General features: G+C 43.7%; 1 protein-coding gene across 4 annotated transcripts in view; it reads left to right on the plus strand.

Annotated features, from left to right (window-relative positions):
- Positions 1–745: 745 nt before the first annotated feature.
- UBE4B (ubiquitination factor E4B) overlaps positions 746–26,591 on the plus strand; it is a 111,151-nt gene continuing 85,305 nt past the window's right edge. For 2 of the 4 annotated variants that reach the window (XM_060013887.1, XM_060013858.1), the window contains exon 1: positions 800–1,466. In XM_060013887.1, the coding sequence (XP_059869870.1) occupies positions 1,443–1,466 (24 nt within the window). In that variant the 5' untranslated portion in view covers positions 800–1,442. The other 2 variants (XM_060013875.1, XM_060013867.1) reach the window with 2 other exon arrangements.

The raw sequence follows: 26,591 nt of genomic DNA on the forward strand, positions 1-26,591 counted from the left end.
TCCACAAGTCTTCCTTGTGTTTGTGTATGCACTTCAAAGTTTTCTGGGTCTCAAACCCATTTATACTTTCAAATTTGGAACACACTTTAAAAAAAAAATCATAAATTATCTCTCTAAAAGAACAAAGTGAAATGAAATGAAGTTCTGCTTGTGTTAAAGTTTTCTTCCAAATGGGCTTTCCTTGCGGAGGAGGAAGAGTCTACGTAGAAAGGTTTTGCAGAATGTGAGCGGTCAGGCTGGTAGAGAACGCGCATCGCAGAAAGGAGACGTTTTCCGTTTCTTTTAGTTCGTTTGGGCGGCATCGTGGACAGTCGAGAGGCGTTTGTGAGCCGCTAAAGAGAAAAGCCTGGGAACAAGGGAGGCGCTGTGGGCCCGGGTCGCGGGCGGGAGTCCCCTTCTGGCCAATCTTTCCGTTGTCTGCAGGCCCCGTGCCCCGCGGCCTCCGCCATCGCCCGCCCACGTGGCCCTCCCGGGAACCAACCTGGGCCGGGCCCGCGCACCGCTCCCCGTGCCGTCGCCATGGCAACTCTCCGCCCCGCCCCCCGCGCTCGGCCGGTCCGCCGGCGGCCCCGCTCGCCCCTCCCCCCGCCCCGCGCGGCTGCCGGGGAGAGGGTGGGGCGGAGGCGGGAGGAGACTCAGGAGAGAGGAAATCGGCCGCGCGACGACCGCGGCCCATTGGCTGCCTCGTCCTGGGGCCAGAAACCCCGCCTGTCTGACGGGGTCACGTGATCCCTTTCAAAGATGGCCGCCCTGTTGTTTTGATGAATAATACTTGGTGGGGCGAGGGGGTAAGAGTAGGGGTGGAGGGGTAGGAGGATTTACTCTTCCAGCCAGAACATCGCGAGTTCGGTCCTCCCCCTCCCCCTTGCCCAGGCTCCGGCGTGGAGGCGGGGCGTGGCCGGCCTGCTTTGGGAGGGGAGGAGCTTCTCTCCTCAGTGCTGGGCTCTGCCTGGGCGGCTCTGGGGTCGCCTTGCCTCGGGGCACCCACTCTGCAGTTGAACACTTCCCGCCAGGGGGAAAGGGTTGGAAGGAGAGCACGATCTGCTGGAGGAGGCGCAGCTGCCGCGCCACCACCACGAAGACACAGTAGGCTCCGGGCACGAGGAGAGCTGGAGACCGAGCTCCCTAGTCTGGGTAACCTGGGAAGCAGAGGGTAAAAAGTGGCGCCTTACGGTAACCCTGTAGCAGCAGCAGTGGCGGTCAAAGGAGGCTGCTCGTGGCGTAAGCAGCTGTAGGAGTCTCTGGGGCAATTGGAGTGACCGACGCCAAGGCATTTCACTGCCTCTCGTGTTCTTATTTTTTAACCTCTGACTATGCAGTTCTGAAACCTCCCCCATTCGGGGGACCAGACAGCCCGATAGACACCTTCCACTCTCCTCCCGCCCTGGTCTCAAAGAACAGAAGATCTCTCCTTAACGCCTTTCACCATTAAGAGGAAAGCGATGGAGGAGCTGAGCGCTGATGAGGTGAGGAGGTTGGGGGACACCTTGGGAGATTAGTTGGCAACTCTTTGGCGCTTTGGATAGGGTTGATATTGCGCCAGTGGTGCCTGGCCTTTGGGCAGGAATGGAGATGACATTTTCTAAGAATTAAATGAGTCCCTCAGAGGGTCTCCGGTTGTATTCTCTTGTATTCCTTTGCCTTCTTTTTCCATCCTGAACTCCATTTGCCTCTTTTCGAGTCTTCTTTTAGGGTCTAAAGAAGAGGAGAGCATACTGAGGCTTTCATTCTTTCCTTCAGGGTATTTAAGCAAAAAGGGCTAGATTTACATCAAGTTGTGTGTGTGTGTGTGTGTGTGTGTGTGTGTGTGTATACGCGCGCGGTCGCGCATGTGCGTGTGCGCGCGCGCGCCTTACTGCAGAGATCTAAAGAATAATTTTGGGAGGAATCATAATGTATAGGTGTATGTTTTTAAAGGATTTGAAATCCCAAGTATGTGTGGCATTTCACTGTATAAGTTAATTAAACATTACATATGTGTTTGGGGGTGGTCTACAGACAGATTCTTTGATATTTAACAAAATATGCATCTTCTCAATAGCTTCGTGAATTACAGTTAAATTCTAGCAATTTAACAGACCACTAATGGCTTCTGGTATACTCCTCTTTCATTATGCCTTTTTCTAGTTTTTGCCCCTTTCAAATTTGTGTTTTGTTGTAACAGACACTGAACAGGAAGCAAATGGAAGCAAATGACTTTGAAAATTCCCCCTATTATCATTTCTGAAAGGAGTCTTACAGATCCCCTTCTTGATGTTTTCAAGATTATTTAATAATAATAAGAAAAAGTGGCATTTAGGGTACCAGGATTTTCCTGTGACTCTGTTGACTTTTCCCTTCTTTTTTTTTTACAAATAGGGAGCTTCCCTTTCAGGACCCCTGCTGGCCTCATTCTCTTCCACCTACCATTTCTTCCACAGTTCATGTAAAACTTCTCTACAGTATTATGAAAGTAGTCATCCATCAGGTTGGTTGTACTGTAAAACTTCCATGCTTCAGTTTTAGCTGCAGAGCAGTCAGTATATTTACCTAGGGACTAAAATTCTCCAGAGATGAGGCAGGCAAGTGGTGGGTTAAGGGTCACATAGGAAAGGAAGCAAATAATTTTGTTGGTTTTGATACCTGGCTTTTTGGAAAGTCAGGATTGCCCATTCTTTGTTACTGATTTTGTTTTCTAAATACATCAATAGTGTAATCTTAAATTAGAAGAATATTGAACAATTTCTTTGATTCAGGTAGGAACTATCAAGAGATCCTCTTAGAGGCACTTTGTTTTGTGTAGTTTTTTTAAAGTGCACCCCCTTTTTTCTTTAACATTAATGCTAGTGGATCATTTCTCTTAAGGCAGAGAGTTTTTTAGTGAGTTTTTTACCTCCAGAAATTACTTTTTTTCTTGACATTCTTTAAATTGTTCCTGGTTTAGAAGTTTTTACATACTTGAGTTTTCACTAAGAAAACCATTAAAGCATACAGACCGGTTAAAGAACTGTATAATCTGAACTGTAGCTCTTCACTTTGTCCAGTCCTTGAGGAAGGTATTAACTTTTTTTTTTTTTACCATATATGGAACAAATATAATCATTGTGGAGGAGATAGACATTTTTCAAGGTCAACAAAATATTAAAATAAATGTGAAAAATTAAATTCACTAATATAAGATCAATATAAAATTATGTTCAACAAATTAGTTGGCCTGAACACAAAGGGACAGTTCAATAACTGGTAATTTTACTCTCAGCATAATCTAAAACAAATATTTTACGGGGAAGAAGCTTAAGTTTTTTTTAATCCATTTCCTGTAATTCTGGGATTAGGTGAACAGTTCTCAACAGAGACATTTCCAGAACTTTTGCCTTATTGTTACTCTATTGGTGGAAACTTGTGTCACAGATAGGGTAGTTGACATTTATTTGGTTAGAAAATAATAATTTATATTATTGAAAACTCAAACATGTATCTCAGGGTGTAAACAATCAAGACATTGATCTTTCAATCTAAATTAGGTATGACAGAGTTTCATATTTTAGCAAAATGAAAATATATGAAAATGTAGTCCATGAAAAATAGAGCCTGCTATAACCAGGGTAGTAGCTTTAGAAGATTTTACATTATGGGTACTTTTTGGTCCCTCTTATAGATCACCTTGAATTCTTGTACTTTTCTTCTCTTGTGCTTTCTAAGTAGAGTATTTCTTTAACTTCAGTGCTGTTTATATAGCACATTACAATGAGCCCTTTGCTGTATAGAGCAGATCCATGACTAAGTTTATTCTCTTCAGGAGCCTGCATTTCAAGGCATCATTGTTTACATTTCATTCATTCTGTACCCTGCTCATGTGTTTTTTTGTTTTTTTTTTAATACCAAAATGATGCTCTGAGTAGGGCAGGTATTTTAAACTGGTTTTCAACTATGGTGATGATGTGTTTTCATTGAAATGATTTTCTTTTTTTTTTTTTTTGCAAAATCTGTATGACCTAGTTCATCTTCAAGAGGGCTGGCTGGGATTCAGGGTGTGGTCAAGGTTTTAGAAGTTGTCTTCCTTCCCAAATGCAGAATATATGACCTTGGACATTTTAGCAGTGTTTTTTCAGTGGAAAGGGACCAACATTTATTAGCAGTCTTAGAAACCTGCTCTGTGCCAGGCATTTTACAACCATTGTCTCATTTGATAAAACAGTGCAGTCCAGCAGTTCCTTAAATTTTCCTTGTTTTATAGGTGAAGCAGCTGAGAATTAGGTTAAGTCCATAGTGCCCTGGCTTAGAAGTGACAGAATTGGAATTCAAACCCAGGGTTCCTGATCTAAAAGCTCTTTTTACTGTATTTTACTGCCCAACAACTGCCAATAAATTCACCACAGCTTCTACATAAATATCCTACTAACATGCTTGATCTGCATAGTTTTTCTGTAAAAGTGTTGTTTTTTATGAATTCATTCATGATGTGATCAAGTTCCTAGTCTTTTTGGTGCTGACTCTCATCACACCCCTCCAAAATCATTCACTCAGCAAACATTTTTTAAAAAGATGCTGTTGGGGCTTCCCTGGTGGGCGCAGTGGTTGAGAGTCCGCCTGCCGATGCAGGGGACACGGGTTCGTGCCCCGGTCCGGGAGGATCCCACATACTGCGGAGCGACTGGGCCCGTGAGCCATGGCCGCTGAGCCAGTGCTCGTCCGGAGCCTGTGCTCCGCAACGGGAGAGGCCACAACAGTGAGAGGACCGCATACCGCAAAAAATAAAAATTAAAATTAAAAAAAAAAAGATGCTGTTGCTTTGTGACCACCTAGAGGGGTGGGATAGGGAGGGTGGGAGGGAGACGCAAGAAGGAGGAGATATGGGGATGTATGTATATGTATAGCTGATTCACTTTGTTATAAAGCAGAAACTAACACACCATTGTAAAGCAATTAAACTCCAATAAAGATGTTAAAAACAAAAGATGCTGTGCATTTCCAGCAATGTGTTAGGTAGGTTAGGAGAAACACAGTCTTTTTCTTAAAGAAATTATTTAACTGGGGTTAGGGGATGGGTAGAGATAGAGATAGCTGGGAGTCCAGCAATTACAATACAGGGTGCTAAGAGCTGTTGTGGACCTATGCACAAGACAGTAAGAAAAACAAGAAGGGAGCCCTGTTGGCTTAGCGTCTTAGCGAAAACTTTCAAGAAAAAGCGATGCTCATGCGAAGGGCTCTTGAAACCGGCTGTGAAACTGGGGAGCTCAGGAAACCACAAGAAGTAGTGGGACTGGAGACAGGATTTGCCTGGGGGAGTGGCCGCAGGCAGACAGGCACCAGGTCTCCGAGGGTTTTCAGAAATGCTTAGGAGTTTGAACTTTCTCAGTAAGACTATCAGAAGCCTTTGAGAGATTTTAAGGGATTCGAAAGATAACTGGCAAGGGTGTCAAAGGTGGATAGGAAGAAGGTGGCTGCTGTTGCTATGGGAACCAAGGCAGTGGAGTCTCAGGCAAGGCCTTGGCAGTGGGAAAGGAGGAGAGCAGACATCAGAAATATTGAGGATCTAAGTTAACCCACTTCTGATGATAAGTTTGATGTGAAAGAGGTGGACGCAGGGGAAGAAAGAAAAAGATGACTCCTTGGTTTCATTGGAGGAGAAAGAAGGAATTCCAGACAAGGAGCAGATTTTGGAGAAAGCAGATTTGTTCCTTTGGACCACTGAGAGATGAGCTGACATAGAGGCGCCAGCCCTGGCCTTTCTGCTCTTAACATCTCCATCTCTGACCTTTTCTTTCTTTGTAACAGGCCTCAGGACCTAAGCTCACTTTTTTTCCAGTAGATCATTGCTAACACTCACTTGATAACCAGGATTCTCCTTCCTCAAGCCTGGAAGGAGAGTGGGATGTTGCCTCCCAGGCCCCTTCTCCACTCCTTTTTGTTCATTTTAGCCAAGAAACAGAGAAGGGTAATGATAATAGTTGATATTTATGAAGCTCTTAATATGTGCTAAGCACTTAACTTGCTCAGCAAGGTTGGTATTAATAGCCCCGTTTTACAGATTAAAAAGTTGAGGCTGATAGAAATTAACTTGCCAAAAGGTGGACAACGAGGAAGTGGTAGAACCTGGATTCTAATCCAGAGTCTGATCCCAGAGTTCTTAATCCCTTTGCTAAACTACCTCCAAAATAGGAATAATCTCAGCCAGATGTAATGGTTGCAGCATTTTTATTGTCCCTCTTGAGATGGGAAGTGGAAGCCCTCGTTATTGCTAAGAGTGGAGCTTATCAAATAGCCCTCTACTCTTTTAGGGGAAAAAGACAGAAAGACTTCTGACAACGGGTCCTTGGGTCTTCAGGCCTGTGCTTGGCACAGAATGCATTTTCTCAGAAGGTACTTGTGGTGTGTCCAGGTGGAGAGAGCTTCTGTAGCAGCTCCTTCAGTGATACTTGCCATTTACTTGCTGCATGTCAGACACCACACGAGCCTTGCTTGCATGGAGCTCCTTTCTAGTGGGAGGAGACGTGATAAACAAATACATACACATAAGATGTCATTTGGTGACAGTGCCACGGAGAAAAATAAAATAGGCTATAAAGGGATGGAGAGCAATGCGAGGAGTGTGTGCAATTTTAGGAGGCGACTTTCAATCAATTCTGAGGTGCCCCAACCTTTTTTTTTACTTCACATTTTCACATCTTTGAAATTGGGATGCTTCTTGGTGTAATCACGGTTGGCCACGTGGTAGTTGTGAAAGTTGTCATTTCCTGTTTATGTGTAAACCTGGTTATACCTGTTCATGTTGTTGTACCTTCAATTAAATGCTGTGCATGATAAATATAGTTGCTATTTTAAATGCCTCCCCCCAAATTACACTTTGATTAGCAGTGAAAGCATATGTTACTTTGTATGCAGAGAGAAATGGAAATAGCAGTGGGGTCTCAATTTGATATTAGTAAAGGAAACAAAGAAAATGTTGGTGAAAGAATGACCACAATTTCATATTTTATTGCAAAGCAGCAACCAAGTGCATTAGGGAGCCGTAGAAAGGCAGAAATCCACAAGTCTCTGAAGCTGTGTCACATTTTGAAATTGAACATACAGTTAGAAGGACTGCCTTTTACACCCAGGCAATGCAATTGAAGGTCAGAGACACTCCACCTTCTCAGAAAGAAATTTCAAAGCAATGAGAGGCTGGTGTAACTGATTACTACTCTGGCCTGGTCTGTTGTTAAGGTATTTTGTTGTGGTTTAATGGACAGTAGTTTTTTGTCTTGGTGGTGCAAAAAACAACGGTGCAGTTTACAGTCAGTGACATTTTGTATTTGATGACATATGGTATATGCCCAGTTTTGTTTTAGATCATGAGGATATATGAATGAACAATACAGGCAGAAATCCTTGCCTGCATGGGGCTTACATTCTGAATTATGTTTTTTTTAAATTTATTAATTAATTAGTTTATTTGGCTGCGCCGGGTCTTAGTTGTGGCATGTGGGATCTAGTTTCCTGACCAGGGATCGAACCCGGGCCCCCTGCATTGGGAGTGTGGAGTCTTAACCACTGGACCACCAGGGAAGTCCCTGATTTATGTTTTAAAAGAATCACTGTGGCTGCTGTGAAGAGAATAGATAAAGGGGGAAAGAGTGAAAATGGAGAGAAAGGTTAGGAGGCCAGTGCAGGAGTCCCAGGACCAGGGTTTGTAGTGGAGAAGGTGAGAAAAGGTCAGATAGAGGATGGTCAGATATTTTGTGGGTAGAGCCAATAGGATTGGGTGATGGGATGGATGTGGAGTGGAGTCAAGAATGGCCATCTGAGCTGGGATGTCATCGAGTGGACCGTTGTAACAGTTGAAATAGCACGACACGAAACAGCAGCTGCTTAAACCAGATAGATGTTTATTTCTCTCTAAATAGAAGTCTGGGTAGGAGGCTGGGGCTGCTGCGGCAGCTCCGCGCTCATTAGGGGCCCAGGCGCCTTCTGTCCTGTTGTACCAACTCTCCTAACGTGTGGCATCCATCTTTTGGTCCACGTCTGTCTGCACTGTAGCCAGAGGGACGAGAGGAGAGGGAAGGAGAAGTCATGCTCCTCGTTAATGGCACAGCTTGGAAGTTGCACAGATCACTCACTTCTGCTCACCTCCCGTTGGCTAGAACCTAAGTCACGTGGCCACGGCTCCTGGCTGGGAAGCTGAGAACTGCAGTTCTTACTGGGTAGCTGTATGCTCATCTAAAAGCTCTCTCACGTTAGAAGGGGAGTACAGTGAAGGCTGTTCTGTTCAAACCCTTCTTCCAAAACCTAAAACACACGCTCTGCTTTCCTGAAGAGGCAACCTTCAGTTGAGTCCAGAATCTCTGGGTGATGTACCATCCAGGAACCTTTAGATTAAAATGCAGGTTATCAGCTGCTGTTCCCTCCCCGCGCCCCCGCCCCACCATGTGCTGTGGTGGAGTAGGATAGAATCATGGAAATAACTACCATTTCGAAAAGGGAAGAATGGGGAGTACAGATCCCTCACTGGTCCACAGCCATTGTCAGCTCCTGCCAGGCTGTGGTAGGGGGTCTCCCTGCCTTGGCAGTGGTGGGAGTTCCTGAATCAGTCCTTTGGGGCCAGGTCATTGGAGAATATCCCCTTCCTGGGGCTGAACAGTGTCTCCAGCTTGTTTCTTTCAGGAGCCTGAAGGAGTTGGCTTTTTCAACCCTACTTGATCCCCAAATTACCAGACTCTGAGCAAACTTAGACTAGACTGTGGACGTGCCTTAGGCAGACCTGTTTTCCCTTTTATCTCTGCAGGCAAATCGGCAAACTGCAGCTTGAGTCTGTCTCATTCTTGCGGAACTTCTTGCTTAAAGTGGCAAGAAGCCAATAGACACCCAAATTCCGAATTGTTCAACCAGTTCCCCTAGAATTGTAGGCCGTGCAGGCATGCAGGCTATTTTCTGAGGTGTCACAGGTTTTACCAAACGTTTTATTGTGGCCTAACAAGGTTACCAGCCTTCCATCCTGCAATATCTGTGCCCATGCTGAGCCCTAAAACACTGCCACGTATTTATATTCTGTTTAGGTTGATTACTTCCAGGTTCCAAATTCTATATATTAGTTAAGGTATTGGTTTGATTGCTGCAGCAGAGAGATCCAAAATAATAATGGTTTAAATAAGATAGAAGCTTATATGTCTTTTAAGTAAAAATCTGGGTAGGTGGTTGAGAGCCGGTTTAATAATTCCATGATCACTAGGGAGCCAGTTCTGTTCAGTGCTGTGTTATCCTCTGTATGAGGCATCTAGCTTGTAGTCCAAGATGGCTGCTCCAGTGCCTACACGCACGTCTGCATTCCAGTCCTCGGGGACCAAAGGGGAGGACATGTTCCCGTCTGTCAAGGGCATGATCAGAGATGTCACACATCATTGCTTACATCTCCTTGGCCAGAACTTAGTCACGTGGCCATAACCAAATGCAAGGGTGGCTGAATGTATAGGAGGAGGAAGCAACTAGCTATCTCTACCACAGTGATGCCAAGAGTTTTAGCCTTCACAGTTTGAAAAATGGAGTTGTTCTGTACTGAGGTGGGGAACACAGAAAGAGGAGATTAGAGGGAGAAATTAAGCTATCTGTTTTGATCATATTCTTGTTATACTGTTTATTATTTGTCCACTTGGAGATGTTAAGTAGGTTGTTGGATGTGTGTTGGGCTTGCAGTTCAGGAAGAAGGCTGGGGTTGGGGATACCAATCAGGACGTTGTCAGTATATTTAAAATCATGAGAATGGACAGATGACCTAGGGAGTGAGCCTAGATAGAAGAGTGGAGGTCAGAGGACTGAGCCTTGAGCCTCTCCAGCATTTAGAGATGGGAAGGAAAGAGGACCCAGATGGCTTCGCTGGTGGTGCAGTGGTTAAGAATCCACTTGCCAATGCAGGGGACACGGGTTCGAGCCCTGGTCCGGGAAGATCCCACATGCCGCGGAGCAGCTAAGCCTGTGCGCCACAACTGCTGAGCCTGTGCTCTAGAGCCCGCAAGCCACAACTACTGAGCCTGTGTGCCTAGAGCCCGTGCTCTGCAACAAGAGAAGCCACCCCGATGAGAAGCCCCTGCTCGCCATAACTAGAGAAAGCCCGGGCGCAGCAACAAAGACCCAACACAGCCAAAAATAAACTAAATAAAAATAAATTAATTAATAAAGAGAAAAAAAAAGAGGACCCAGAAAAGAACTGACAAGGGATAGCCACTGAGATAGAAGGAAAGACAAGAGAGCCTGGAGTTCTGGTGTCCAGGAGAAGAAAGTGTTTCATGACGGAGGGCAGTGTTCAGCTCTGTTGAATGCCAGTAAAGTAAATTAAAGGAAGACCAAGACTCAACGATGGGATTTGGCAACGTGGAGGTCATTAGTGACCTTAACAAGACCAATTTCATTGCTGAATAGGTTCAAGACAGAGTAAGACAGAACGGGATGGGAGAGTACATAGCTCAGAGTGAGGTATCAGCTCCAGGGGTATACTGGGGAGCCATCCATACACTGTGAAGCCATGGGTTTAAAAAGTGGGAAGAAGATATTTGGCGAACATATCTATCTATCTATTTATTTATTTATTTATGGCTGCATTGGGGCTTTGTTGCTGCGTGCGGGCTTTCTCTAGTTGCGGCGAGCAGGGGCTACTCTTCGTTGCAGTGCGCGGGCTTCTCATTGCAGTGGCTTCTCTTGTTGCGGAGCACGGGCTTTAGGCGTGTGGGCTCAGTAGTTGTGTCTCACAGGCTCTAGAGCGCAGGCTCAGTAGTTGTGGCGCACGGGCTTAGTTGCTCCGCGGCATGTGGGATCTTCCCGGACCAGGGGCTTGAACCTGTGTCCCCCGCATTGGCAGGCGGATTCTTAACCACTGTGCCACTAGGGAAGTCCCAGAACATATCCTTTTAAATTTTATCTTTTACCATTTCCTATTATGATCACTAATTCCTTTATTCATTCAATAAATATTTACTCTTTACTCTGTTCCTCTCTTTCCCGAGGTAGGAAGTAAAGGTGTGGAGGTAGATTTGTATATTATTCCTAGCAGGGTGTTTGGGGCCTGAAGAGTTCCAAGTGTAAATTTTGAACCATAATCTGGGCACACTGAATCATACTACAGTTAATCTTTAAAACATTTAAGAAAGAGTGGCAAGTAGGTATATGATAAAATATTAATTTTGTTTGTGTAGTTTCAGCAAATATATGTGGGATGTTTACTCTCTGCTGGGTATTGGGGGTACCTGTGTGGAGATACCGTCTCAAATATGAGTGAGACCTGGTCTTCACCTTCAGTGAGCTCGTACTGCAATGGGGAGACAGGAACACAGCCAACTCCAGTAGAGCTCAAGGGCTGAAATAGATATTTAAGTAAAGGAGTACGGTTGATGGAGCAGTGAATCCTGACTGGGGAAATCTGGGAAGGGCTCTGGGAGGATTTGAGTTAGTCTGTAAAGATGATCAGAATTTTTGACATTTAGAAAAATCTGTGGTGAGGATAAATGTTTCAGTTATTTCTTACTCTGGGCAAACTCTGTTACATTCACTCTTTGAAATTGCTTGTAAAATTTTTAGAAGCACTGAAGAAGCATTGGAGATGGTGAAAAAATCTCTGATATTGGTGGGTGTTTGTGGGTCTGAAAGGTTTTGCCGTGTGATTATCGAGCACAGCCAACTGTGTAACCCCAAACGCTCCTAAACCAGTAAGTGAGCAGAAGCTGGAGGAGGAGGAGTTGAGGAGAAATAGGAAGAACAGAAAAGGTGTTTCATTAAAATCGCTTCTCCTATCCTGATATTAATCACACTGGTTGGAATTGTCTATTTGTTTGGCGTATCTCCTACTGCAGCATAAGCCCTGATTATTCTTGTTTTCACTGTTTTTTATCCATCTCTTAGCACGAGGCTTGACACAGGGTGCCCCACGGTAAATAGTGGCTGAGTTCACGAATTGACTACAAGGCATCTTTCCGTGACTCCCGGTTCTTGTGCTGCAATCGTTTTTTGTTTTGTTTTTGCTGTTACTACGTAAAATTACATTAGTTAGGTTAAGGTAGGCACTGGAAAGAAACATTATTGTCAGAGCTGTAATTCAGAGTCAGATGTACCTGGGTTTTAGGTGGACCAACCAGTTGGATGACCCCGGGCAAAGTACTTTCTGAGCCTCAGTTTCCTCACTTGTAAAATGGGGGTCTGCATACCTATCCGTGGCATTGTTCTTCATATTAATTGCAGTGATACATAAAGTGCTGAGTGCAGTGCCCTGGCAGAGCATGTAGGGACATATTAGCTCTCATATGTCCCTTCCTGGGACAAATTAGCTCTCTTTTCCAGAGTAAGATTAAGTTGTACATGGTAAGAATTTTAGTTGGTGCTCATATAGCACCTGCCGAGCCCTTCGCACATAACAATGCGGAGAGCATAAAAGGAGGTCTCTTACCTGTTAAGGTAGCAAACAGGCTGAGGCTTGTGTGAAAGGTTGGGTTGGAATCCTCTCCCCCAGCCCCTTAAGCTTCCTAGAGTCTCTTCCCCCCCAGCTGCCATCTTTTGTGTGAAGCCACAGTGTTATCACTTGGCACACCTCCTCTTCCTTTTTCCTAAAATCTGGAGTGATCAGGTGGCCTGCATGTACTAAGGGGGTGAAGGAAGAGCGAGGAAGTTTGAAAGGAAGGGAACTGTGCAGACAGGAGAAACACGCTGCGTATCAGGACCAAAACCCAAAACACGAGGTGATTCAGTCTGCTCAAGTCAGATGACGTGTTTTGTCTTCTGAAGGGACTGTCCCCTCCTGCAGGGCTGGAGAAGGGGAATCTCTGAATGGGATGACACTGTGCGAACTGCTTACCAGCTGCCGTATCTTTAGCATCATTTGAAAACAGTAGTCAGGCTGGGCAAAGAGGTCTCTTTTGGGTCCTAGTATGGAGAATATCTGGCCTTGACTTAATTAACTTTCTAATTAAACTTTGTGAAGTGTATTCAGTGCACATTGTTTCTTTGCTCCCTGTCAGTGTTTGGCATAGATTCTAGATGTGTAATAGTGTCATGGTAATTAGTTAAATTTTCTGCCTAGATGAGATGGCCCTTTGCTTTTATGGGTCTTTTTGGGAGCTGAACTCCTCGGATTTCCAAACAAATCATCATGCACATCTGTCATCTGCCAGGCACTCTTCTAGGGTCACATTAGGTCAGGGTCTTTGGTCAGACCTCTGTCTATACTTGTCACCAGGGCTGGCTTCGCGGACATGTGACCTGCAGTCAGAAGTGCCCCACACTTGGTCGAATGCTCTGCTGTTGCTGTCTTGAAATTTTTAAGACATTTGAGAAAGAGGCCCTGCATTTTTATTAGGCCCCAGGCCCCACAAATCCTGTAGCTGGTCCTCGTTTGTCACTGACTTTCTCTGTACAGGTGGGTATATGTCTGGAGAGCGTTTGGTTAGAACCAAGCTTATAGAAAACCGTATGAAAGCTCATCAAAGACCGATGTTCAGGTTTTAATGGAAAAAATATTGATATGTGTCTGACTCTAATGCCATGTCATTAAGAGAATTTCTTGAAATTTTTAACAAGTTTCTACTTATACACAATATTGAATCTTTGGATAACTCATTAAACTTCATCAAATAGATTCACTTTTTTTGTGTGTGTGTGTGTGTGTGTATTTTTTTTTACGCGGGCCTCTCACTGTTGTGACCTCTCCCATTGCGGAGCACAGGCTTCGGACGCGCAGGCTCAGTGGCCATGGCTCATGGGCCTAGCCGCTCCGCGGCATGTGGGATCTTCTCTGACCGGGGCACGAACCCGCGTCCCCTGCATCGGCAGGTGGACTCTCAACCGCTGCGCCACCAGGGAAGCCCAGATTCACTTTTTTTTTTAATCAATATTTTTACATAGAGGCATTTACTTCCATATTATCGTTTTCATGTTGCATATCTTATTTCTCCAATCTCAATGAAACCTCTTTTGTATTTTATCAAATACATTGGTCATATTTTTATAGTATAAACACTTGTTTTCATGAATTATGGATTGTTGTATTTAAAACTATAACTCGTGTTTTAAAATTTAAAAAATTTTTGATTAAAAAGTGTTATCCAACAGCTAGTTTTCTATATTATTGGTGCTTATCTGTAAATACTTCTTTGTGCTGGCCAATCAGGTATTATGATTGACCCAAAATAATCATATACAGATTTCTCATTTTCAAAAATAATAAAGTACATTTAATGTTAGAGATGGAAAAATTCTGTATATATGAATGCCCTGGTGGGAAAAACTTATTTCTGAGAGGGAAATGAAAATTGGTGGAAAATTAAAAAATATCTAGCAACCTTTATAATCTACTGAGTAGAAATTTTTATATGTGTGATTTAATTTACCCATAAAATTATCCTGTTTAGGCTATTGAGGGATATGAATATTTAGAAAAAAGCAGGTAGTAAAGTTTTTTTTTTTTGGCCACGCCATGCGCATGCGGGATTTTAGTTCCCCAACCAGGGATCGAACCTGTGTCCCCTGCAGTGGAAGTGCGGAGTCTTAACCACTGGACCGCCAGGGAAGTCGCTTTTATTTTTTTTTAATTAATTAATTAATTTAAAAAAATTTTGAGGCAAGATGAAGGAAAAATTTTAAATGCTAAAAAGCAATAGCAAAACCTTTTTACCTTGCTGTATATAGATCTCCCAGAGGAATTTACACTTTCGTTTCAGCAATAATTATTTTGTGGGCCAGTTAAAAAATGTTAACATTCAATCTACACAGAGAAAAAAATGTATAGCCCCTTTGAGCTTTGAACATCAGTTATGTAGAGTAGATGTTTAGAGTGTCATTTACGACATTTTTGTTTTAGGATGCTACTGTATGACAGCATATATATGTTTATGTTTGGTGAACATTAATTAATTAATTAGCTTTCCACTTTTATGTTAGTTAACCTTTTAGTTATGATAAATACAGACCAGACATCATTTCCGTGGAGTTTCATCACAGGAGTGCCCAATTTTTTTCTTTCAAGGCCAACTTGGGGCAGATGGGTTGGTCATCTGCAGGGGCTTTTGTGTGTTTGTTCTTTTTTACTTTGTATAAATGTCCTCACGCTCGAATAGTTTGGTGATTTCTGGTCTAGGGAAATGCGGATAAAGCAGTCTTTTGCCTTGAGATGTTATGATTAGAATGGCTTGTGAGTGGGAGAATTTTAGTGAATGCCAAGTGGAAAATATGCTTGTGAAAGTGTCCCATTAGACACCTCTTAGTCTTTTTTTTTGGTAAGTTTTTTAAAATTAAATTTGTTTATTTAATTTTGGCTGCATTGGGTCTTCGTTGCTGTGTGTGGGCTTTCTCTAGTTGTGGCGAGCGGGGGCTACTCTTTGTTGCGGTGCGCGGGCTTCTCATTGTGGTGGCTTCTCTCATGGCGGAGCACGGACTTTTTGGGAAGTCCCTCTTTGTCTTTCTTGATGTTAATGTGGACAGGTAACAAAGCACATTGACCCGTACTGGAACGAGATATTTATATGAAAGTATTGCCATTTCTGTTTTTAAAAAGGGCCGAGTGGCATTTGGGATGATGCTTAACCTGTAGGAGGAACTTAAACTTTAATGATCCATGTTAGGAAGGAAACCTTTATTCATATCAAGATTATGACGGGGCTTCCCTGGTGGCGCAGTGGTTGAGAGTCCACCTGCCGATGCAGGGAACGCGGGTTCGTGCCCCGGCCCGGGAGGATCCCACATGCTGCGGAACGGCTGGGCCCATGAGCCATGGCCGCTGAGCCTGTGCGTCCGGAGCCTGTGCTCCGCAACGGGAGAGGCCACAACAGTGAGAGGCCCGCGTACCGCAAAAAAATATATATATATATGGACAGGAAATGGCCAGAAGTCAGTGTTTTCTCCCTCTGAAAGAGCCCGCTTTCCCCAGCCCTGCTATATAGATCTGCTAGAATATTGGCGTTGGAGTGTTCAGAGTTGGTGTGAATGTAGAACTTTGGTAGAGATTAGAGAAAACGCACGAACCCTGCCCCAGAAGAATTTACACTTTTGTTTCAGCAATAATTATTTTGTGAGTCAATTTAAAAACTCTTTCCTCATAGCTGGGCTTCAGGAAATTCTTTAAAATGTCTAATACTGCCTGTTTCACTCGGTCATTCTTAAGTGACCAGGAGCCATTCTGTGAGAGAGTATCAGAAGTAGCTGCTACTTGGTCTGTAGGCTCTTCTCGTCTATTTAAGGGCCACCAGGGAAGCCCTGTAAGAATCATTTTTTAAAAATCAGATGTAGTTAAAATGATCCTACCCTCAGGCTGTTTCTCTGCTCTATGATGTTAGGCTCTTGATTCTAGTGGTTTCTCCTCGTTTCACAGTCGGCTAATAGATCCGATGTTTTTCACAGATCTGATATAGCTGTGCTGTTTATTCATACCGTTTGGGTGAAACAGAGCCCTGAGCCAAAGGAAAACAGCGTCTGAGCCTAAAAGGGAGGTGGACTGAGCAAAAGGATGGTGGAAACCTGGAGGCTGAAGCTACAAAAAAACAATGACTGTTTACTGTGTGTCAGGTGGGCGCTTGGTTTGTTCAGCAGATATCTACCGAGTGCTCTCTGCTGTAGGCTTTGCTGTCGTTGCTTGGGCTGTGGCGGTGAGCACGATAGGCCAGATCCCTGCTCTCCTTGTGCGGCGCCGCGGGGAGGTAGGCCATACGCCCGTAAAGAGAGACCGGCCCAGGTCATGTGTTGCGTTACCTTAATCTCTGATGACTGTCCTGCAAGATGAGTGATATTTATATCATCACCTGCTTCCAAATGGGGAAACCAAGACCCAGAGAGGTAACACAGCTGGAAATGGGTACAGCTGGGATTTTGACCCAGAGCTGGCCCCAGGAGAGCTCGTCCGTCCCGTTGAAGGCTGTGAAGACGGCACCTGGCGCAGCAATCGCTCACCCACTGCGCTCGGTCTCTTGTTTTACTTCCTCTTTTTTTCCCCCTTGTTTTACTTTCAAGCGGAATGCTTTTTTAAAAAAATTGCTCTAATATCAAATGTTGATGAAGAGTCTAGAATAAGTATTGCTATAAGCCGTTTATTATTTTAATTTGAAGTAATACTATTAACTAATATTTTCAGTGTTACAGGGTGACTCAAGAAGGTACTTTGGATGATCAGGCAGCTTATGCCTTTGGTTCTTAGCCCTCTCCCTCTGGCAGAATGTGCTTAGGCACATACCTAACACATACCCAGGGTTCTCCATACTATTGATCAGATGCAGAAAGTATTGACATCAGTCATTTTTGTTGGACTTTATAAAACTCCATGTAATGAAAAACCCTGTAATCACTGCCTGGCATTGGAGAATTACTAAGGGTCAAACCTTTTTTCTCCCTGAGACAAAACAGTTTATAGTCTCTTTTCTAATGACAATAAAATCATTTCTTTATCGTGAGCCAGACTGTGGGGTTGGTGGTTAGACTAGTTACGTAGGTGTGAGTGTCCTATGGTAAAGCAGCCAGGGTAGTAGAGTTCAAAAGACAGTTAGTTTGAAAATTGTGTATTTTGCCAGCGACTGCTGGAACTTGGCCTCTGTTAGAATTTTGTACTTTATTTTTGAGAGATTTACTCAACTAGAAAAGTACTCATGGAGGAAGTCGGATAACTTACCTTGTCTGCATTCCTTTCGCAGGGAAGGGAAGGGGAACCTGGCAGGCAACTGAGTGGATGTGGGTAAAGACAGGCGCTGGAACAGAGGGGGCACCAGCCCAGGGGTGCTGAACGCAGGACAATGAGACAGATAGCAAGTGACCACGAAATGGTTGTGTCCAAACCAGGACTCTTCCGAGAGTGGAAGGGGCTCTGTTAAAATTAGACAGGAGCACCTGGAGTGCACTGCTGGGATCCATGGTCCCCCTGCTGTGTGTGACACGTTTGGGCTGGGGAGGAGTGTTGGGGAAAAGCACTGATGCTTTATGGTTTTAATCTGGGAGTCAGTCGTGAACGTGGTCATCATATCCTTTGGAGAGGAAATGCAGTAGAGAAAGCAGGCTTCTTGTAGCTTTGAGTAAACATTTATTGAGTTGGGTGGGTAATCTGGAAAGAGAAGCAGAAAATGATTGGAAGACAGATTGCAGAGGTGACATGACTGGTCTACTGTTGTCTCTCTCTGCTGTGCTTTGTGTGTCCTTTGGCAGGTTTCAGCTGATAGGAGGGCTTGGTCCTTTATTTGGAGTATGGGATCTGGGCTCGTTGAGCTGTTAAATTCATGTGTTACAACTTACAGTGCACAGTCACAGGAATGCGGCCAGCTGTCTGTTCCTTTCTTCTGTTACCTCCCTTTTATGACTTGCCATTAAAGGAAGGGTAGAGAACTGCAGATTCTACAATTAAATGTACTTTAGGTTCATTGTATTATGAGGCAAAAGTAAAAATAGGAAACAGAAGGTAGAAGCAAAATCTTTGTTCAGAATCTCACCATCCAGGGGTACCTGTAGTTTACATTTTGGTGTATATACTTTCTTCCACTATTCCACTATTTTTTCTAGGTTAGGTATTTTCCCCCCACAACTAAACCTTCTAACATTTTTTTTTCTCCCTCTAGAGTCATAGATTTTTGGAAATCGATTTTAGAAATTTTTCTAACCTACCCTCTTCGTTTAAAATTACTTTTTTCTGATTATAAATTCAGTAGTATAGATTCACTGAATTCTGCATGATTCATTGTCAAAGACTTCCATAATCAGGAATAAAGGGAAAAGCAAGAATTACCTGTAAACCTGTTATCCAGAGAGAACCATTGTTAATTTGGCGGGGGGATTGCCTTCCCAGATTTTCTCAGTGTGTATATACTTCGCATACTCTGCTGTTTCCTACCTTTGTACCTCTGCTCTATCTAGCGTCCTCCCTCTTGAACATTACAAGTTTCGATTAATAAAATGTCCAGTTCACTCTGGTTCGAAAAACAAGCTGCCACCTCTAGCCCTGCATTCCCCTCTTGCTGTCACTTGATCCCTTGGCTCTGCTTTCACAGACTAGGCTCTTACAAGGGTAGATCTCTTCTCCCCACTCATTTTTCAGTCCCCCCTCCTTTCCTGTGCTTTTTGGGGAGGCTTTTTCCTTCATCTTTCCACTTAGATTGCTCTTGCTAAGACCACCTGATTGACAAATCCCTTGGCACTTTTCAGAATGTGTTATTTAACCTCTCTTTGGATTTTGACCATGGTGACCACTTCTTCTTTTCAAAGTCTCTTCCTTTGGATATCATGGGGATACAGCTTTTCTTGACTTCTTTCTTTCTTTTCTGTCTCCATCACAGACTGCTCTTTCCTGTATACCTTAAATGATGATGTTTCTCAGGATTCTACTCTCGAATCCCTTCATTCCCTACCTTCAAGGTATATCTGGTGAATGAATGAATGCATGCACGAATGAATACCCTTTTACTGGGCCTTCACTTATTTATTCTCCAGGTACTTATTTAATGCTCCTGTGGTCCATGCTCGATTCTGCAGGCCTCAGGAGATGGATGTGAACTAGATAGCAAATTTCTGCTCTTGGTACCTAGAGTTATCTGCCGTGTAAGTGTTGGTACTGATGACTTGCAAGTTCGTATCTCCTGCCTGCGATCTGGACCCAGATCTCCAGCTGCCCCAGCCTGGCAGACAGTGAGGGTGCGTGTCTTCTCAGCAGCTATACTTCTACACACGGCTCTGCTTTGGGGTATCACTGGAGGGCCACTAAAACTTGCTTCAGCTCAGTGCTCACTAGGAGATCTGTTGAGGGCACATGTTTATGGGGGATCGAGTGAAGGATGTGCAGCCCATTCATTCCCTGAGAAAGTGCTTTTTAATCTGTTCTGAGTCAGGGACCTCTTTATAAATCTTATGAAAACTGGAGATCCTCGTGACTCTCAGATTTTGAATCCGTGCCCTTAGTACTCTGAAGTCTATCCCAAAATCAAGCCAGGCCACAAAGGTGGGGCAAGGCCCTCCTTCCTCATTGGGGCCACTCTAAACTGGATTGCTTCCTCTGAGTCATATTTTGGCGTTAGCATCTGCCGATACTGAGTATGTGATATGAGTTGTCACTCACATACTGTGTTGATAAACTACAGGCATAATGTGTACTAATCTCCCTTCTGGCTTTATCTGATTTTTTTCTGTCATCATCTTATTTCTGTCCTAGTTTCCTTATCTATCAATATTTGATTTTAACTTAATTAAGTTAAATTAAAAATGTATTTTATGTGGTTTTTTTGTTAATCATTTTCGATCCTTGTTAGAACAAGGAAATGATAACCATAAATAAAACAAATGTCAGCTGCCTGTAGGGCATTTCTGTTGAGATATTCTTACAGGCATCTCATACCCAGTAGTCTAATCATGACTCATCTTCTCTTCGTAAAAACCCCTCCCTCTGTATTCTCAGTTTTAGGAATTTTACCATCCACTTGGGTATCCTGGCCCGAAACCTAGACTCTCCACCCTTCCTCACATCTCACTTCCAAAATAATGACCGAGTTCTGTTGATTATACACATTAAATATCCCTGGAACTGTCGCTTGCAGCGTCCCCCTTGCCCAGGCTTGCTTTGTCCTGCCTTGGTCCATTCTCCACATGGTAACTAGAGTGATGTGTTTTAAAAGATAAATCTGACCCAGTCACTCCTTCAAAATCTCTTCCTTGACGTCATGAAAAAGTTCAGCCTTAGGATGGTATTCAGAGCTCACCATGGGCTTGCCCCAGCCTGTCTTTCCTGCCTTGTGTCTTGCTTTGGCCATTCACACGCATCTTTAACAAGCAGCCCAGAATTCCCTAAACACTGTGTGCTCTCACAAAGCCTCCCCACCGTTGCCAGTGCTCCCGTGTCCCTTTGCTTGCTGAGTCCTACCTGTCCTGAGGAAGAAACTCTAGTCAGGTAACGTGCACAGCGTGTTCTGTTGTAGAATTTGTATGTTGCTTGACTTTCAAGATTACTCTTTGGGCCGATTCAGAAATGACTTACTATAGTTAGCGAAAGTGATTTTGAGTCCTGAAAACCTAATAGTGACAAAAGCCAGGTGTTATTCTGTGCACAAACTATTGATCATGTCTTTGGGGAATTGAGGATTTATAAACACGTACACAGTAAGTAATACAGCAGCTTATCCAGCTTAAGCAAAATAGGATTTATTTTAAGGGTACAGGGGTCCTGCTTCTGAGCCCAGGGACAGCAAGATAGCTGGGTCACGGGAAGGAACTGGAACCTGGAATCAGAACGCTGCCAGGGCTTCCTTTGTCTTGGGTTTGTGCTTCATTGTAATCGCCCCTTGTACACACTGTGCATTACCTTCCCTCTGTCTCACTGTCTCATACTCATGGGCAACCCTGGCTGCTCCCACTTCATGCCTACTGTGTGCAGCTGAACACGGCTAGAGAAAAGCCAAGCCGGGTGGGCTGGTAGGTATAATTTTTCTCTCAAGTTTTTATTCTGAAAATGTTCAAATCTGCAGAAAGATTGATCAAGTCACCTGGATGGATTCATCGTGTGTTAGCGTTGCCTTGTTCCGTATTCACTTAGTATGTAAGTGTGTGTGTGTGTGTGCATGTAAACATACGTAAACATACATGTTGGTTTTGACTGAACTGTTTGAAAGTACAGAGAACCATAAGGCAGAGATGGGGGACAGGAGGTGGCCAGGGAAGGCCTCACGAAGAAGGTAGCATTTGAGCAAAGACCTGAGGAGGGGATGCTGGGCAGTTGTCTTAGACAGGAATGTGCTAGGGAGAAAGAGGCAGCGGTACAGGAAGTGACCCCTAACACCTGGACAGCGTGTGTGCTGAAGGGAAAAGAGCCTCTGCTGCACTAGACTGTTTTATTGTCAAGATATTCCCTGCCCCTTCCTGGCGGAAGGTTATGTTTCTCAGCCCCACTGGCTGCAGGTGTGGCCATGTGACTTGTTTTGGCCAATGAGATGTGAGCAGAAATGAATAGGTCCCTTCTGGGCCGGCACCCAGTGCGCACGCTCCTCTCCCTCTGCCTTGACAAGTGGGAGTGTTCCCTGTAGAGGCTGCTTTGTCATCCTGGGTCCTTGGAGTGAGGACGATTTGGAGCAGAACAGCCCTTGCATCTGAATGTTTTCAGATTTTATAGACATACTAGGAGATAATAATAGTTTCATTCTCTTCATCAGAAATTGTGTGAAAGGAGAAGGAAGACGGGCAAAAATAGAAATTTATTATGTATCATTGCCATTTTCATTTGCACTAACACCTATTGTAATGTAAGTATACCCAAATGGAATCACAGTGTGTGCCCTTTTGCAACCTGCTTTTTCAATTCAATTAAAAAAATACTGTGGTAAAATACATATAACTTAAAAATATACCTTCTTTTAAGAGCAGGAGATATCTGAATAGGAAACACATTGTTTTCTTTAAAAGATATGGCATGACTGGGCTTCCTTGGTGGCGCAGTGGTTGAGAGTCCGCCTGCCGATGCAGGGGACACGGGTTTGTGCCCCGGTCCGGGAGGATGCCACATGCCACGGAGCGGCTGGACCCGTGAGCCATGGCCGCTGAGCCTGCGCGTCCGGAGCCTGTGCTCTGCAACGGGAGAGGCCACAACAGAGAGAGGCCCGCGTACCGCAAAAAAAATGTATATATATATGGCATGACTAAGCTCCGTATGTATGTATTATATATGTATGTGTGTATGTGTAACCTCCCTATGAAGTGATAATGGATGCCCCAGACATCCATTATCAAAGGAGAAGAGTTGCACTCTTCTCCTTTGTGTCTTTTCTACTCTTATTATATCTTGTGCAGACCTTATTTTGCTGTATCATAATTGTTGATTTTCTTCTATGTCTTTCCACAGTGGATCTGGAAGTCCTTAAGGATAGAGCTTATGACCCCAGTGTTGTCTTACTTTTAGTGCCTGCTACCGTGACTGGTGCAAAGTAGACAAAAAAACCAACAAAGGACTGAATTTGGGGGGCAAGATTATGTTCATAAAGTGTCATTTTTTTCCTGTTTTATTTATCGATACTCTGTATATTTTAAACAAGAAAATGGAAATTTTCTTTGTTTCAGAATACACAGTCATCAGAGGGATATTTCTAATATTCTAATGTTGTTAGAATATAAATACAGTATCTGAAATACCAACATTCTATGCATAAATTCCTTTATTTGTAACTGATAGTGCACAAGCACTGTGTCATCAGGGAAGTAAGGCTGCCTCCATCTGCAAGACACTGCAGCTTCAGAGGGGGTTTTCTTCTGTAAAAGATCAATGGGATTTGGGTAAGACTGTACCCTCTGGAGTTAGAGTGGCTACTCTTTGGCTTTCTAGCTGTGTGACCTTGAGCAAGTCACTTAGCCTCTCTGAGTTCAGCTTTCTCATCTATAAAATGGGAAAATAAATGTACCGTCTCTTTGGATTATTAACTAAGTTTATATACGTGAAGCCCTTAGAACCAGCATTTGAGACATGATAAGGGTTTGGTAAGTGTTAATCATATTAATGTTAATTTTTTTTTGTCTTAGAGTTTGCAGCAGCCTCCCAAAGTATCAATAATCGTCAGTGACTAACCTAGAAAACTTTATTATCTGAGTGCCGTATTCACTTCCTCTTTGCAGGAGAGGAGATTATAGGATTGTATTGAGAAGTAAGGAGACATGTACTTGTGTTCAGCTGAAATCTTTGACTTAAACTCTTGTCACTTCTTGCTATAATGTTAGGATTTAAAGAAAAAGCATTTTTTCATATTTTTGGCCTCATGTATATAGGGTGACAGTGATAGACTGAGTTTAATATATTCTTTTTAAATGGGGGGGATTTAAGTGACAAGACTTTTGGAGCTTTAAGTGAAAATTAATTTAAAATTGTGAATTTTAAAAAGGAAACTTGTGAATTTTAGATCTCAGAGCTGTGGTGTTCAGATTTGAATGTATTTACTTTGAGATATATTGTTGGGCTTAGATATAGGCATACTGTGAAATTGTCATAGCCTTTAATAACTTTTAGATATGACCAGCTATTAAAAAAGAAAATAAAACCTACAATAATAATCAAAACAGGAGATATCTCTAGAAGGACACCATCCCAAAGAGTAAATATTTGAAAATGTTTTTCTTTATGTTAGAATTTAATATTTTAGAATTTAATAATTTGGAAAAGTAAGATGCTTTTGTAGAATGACTGTTTACTAAATTTAAAACAGTGCCTTTTGGATTTATTTTTCCCCACACAAACGCTAAAAATAGGAGGATCAGTTTGGCCCATCCTGTCTTAGCTTCTGCCTCATGTCACCACAGTGGCCCTTGCTGTTTTGAACAGAGGCTGTTTTGAATCTATTTTTAGTTAGTCAGAAACGTGAGGGTAGGAAATGCTGCATCAAGATAAAACAATTCCAGGGAAACCTCTATTTTATTTATTTTTTATCCTTTTAAAATTCTATTATTATTATTTTTTCAGCTGTACCGTGTGGCTTGCAGGATCTTAGTTCCCCGACCAAGGATTGAACCTGTGCCCCCTGCAGTGGAAGCCAGGCCCACAGCAGTGAAAGCACTGAGCCCTAACCACTGGACCGTCAGGGAATTCCCGGGAAACCCCTATTTTAATGTCATTTGTGAAATAAGAACTGAAACAGTCAAGACAAGAAAAACTCTAGGAATGAGATTTCATGATCAGTATGTTTGGGTTTGAGTTGTGGTTAGGTCGTAAGTTGAGGAATTGGAAGTTCCTTTTTTATGCTCTTGGTTTTTTACTCTCTGTGACATCTAGGAAGACAGTTCTTTTAAAAAGGACTTCCGCTTAACTTAAAAGACATTCTACCGGTCTTACCTGCTTATGTATAGAGTAGGCAAAGAGGAAAACGTTTAATAATACTTTGGTGTGTTGGGACTATTTTTAGTTTGTGTCTCGTACGTTTTGCTTGTGATGAAAGTGAGGTCACGTCTCTTAATAGTCAAATTAATTAGGTAGGCCTTCATACCTGCGATTGCTCAAAGCCATTCTCTTGAGTCTCCAGTCCAGAAATTCCCAGGGTCCTCAGGCTGCTAGGCCAGTTCAGAGCCACCACCATGGTGGAAAGTGGTCAGTCCACTGAAGGGCACTGTCTTCTACTGAGAGCATTGCAGCGGGGCCGCCCAGAGCACTGCCCCATCCATGGCTGTTTCTTCCCTTCCCAGCAGGTTTTTAAGATGGGGGGTCAGGACAGGTTCTGCCAGTCTCCTCCTACCAGCTCATGTTATGCGTGGACCTGTCTCTTTTCCTTACTCCACTCCTCCATCTCCCTTCCTGGTCCACAGTATATTTCACAAAGTCTTGATTCTTATTCTTTTTTTTAAAGCTGTGTTTGTGGAGTGGTGGTGGGGAGGGATTAGGGAATCCCAGCACGGTGGAAATCTTTCTTCTTGGAAAATTTCCTTCAAGCCCGTATTACAGTGAGTCAGGACATTTATTCTATGTTTATATCACTGAGGAGGACATCTGAATGTAACATCTCAGGCTGAACTTGGCACCCAGTTTTTTGGGTTTTTTTTTCCGCGGTACGCAGGCCTTTCACCGCTGTGGCCTCTCCCATTGCGGAGCACAGGCTCCGGACGCGCAGGCTCAGCGGCCATGGCCCACGGGCCCAGCTGCTCTGCGGCATGTGGGATCTTCCCGGACCGGGGCACGAACCCGTGTCCCCTGCGTCGGCAGGCGGACCCTCAACCACTGCACCACCAGGGAAGCCCGGCACCCAGATTTAAAGTGGCTTCATATTTTTTTCAAAAGCAATGTGTGCTTTTTCAAAGGTAATATTATCATTCCCTAAACAGTAAATTTTACGTGCAATGCATTTTCTGATAGTTTTCATTTATTCTTTAATTCATTCAGCACATATTTAAAGAGCACCTACTATGTGCCAGGCACTCTTCTAGGCACAGATGAGCCATCAGAGAAAAAACTGAGAAAAGCCCGGGCCTGAAGAAACTTAAAGTAGGGGGATGGTGAACAAGCAATACACAAAGGAACATCACAGGGCTCTCCTGGTGGCGCAGTGGTTAAGAATCCGCCTGCCAGTGCAGGGGGCACGGGTTCGAGCCCTGGTCCGGGAAGATCTCACATGCCGCGGAGCAACTAAGCCCATGCGCCCCGACTACTGAGCCTGCGCTCTAGAGCCCATGAGGCACAACTACTGAGCCCGCGTGTCACAGCTACTGAATCCCACGTGCCTAGAGCCCATGCTCCGCAAAAAGAGAAGTCACTGCAATGAGAAGCCCGCGCGCCTCAATGAAGAGTAGCCCCCGCTCACCGCAACTAGAGAAAGCCCAGCAACACACAGCAACGAAGACCCAATGCAGCTAAAAAATAAATAAATTAATTAATTAAAAAAAAAAAGAAACATCACATATGTAGTAGGTCAGTTAAGAGCCGTGAACATAAAATGAATTAGAGAACAGGGCAAAGTGGTAGTTTTCTCACAATTCTCTGAGGAAGGCACTGTTTATCCCCATTGTACAGATTCGGATCTGGAAGCCCAGAGAGGTCAGGCGACTTGTCTTGAACCCACTTAGGTAGTGAGTTAGTAGTAAAGGTTGCATTTGAATTTCAAGTCAAGCACGGGCTCTTAAGTTTAGCTGCCTCTAAAGTAATGAAACTTAACTTCTAGCAAATCCCCAAATGCTGGTTTCCTTGAAAATTT

The sequence above is a fragment of the Delphinus delphis genome, chromosome 1 (genome assembly GCF_949987515.2).
Source record: "Delphinus delphis chromosome 1, mDelDel1.2, whole genome shotgun sequence".
NCBI lineage: Eukaryota > Metazoa > Chordata > Mammalia > Artiodactyla > Delphinidae > Delphinus > Delphinus delphis.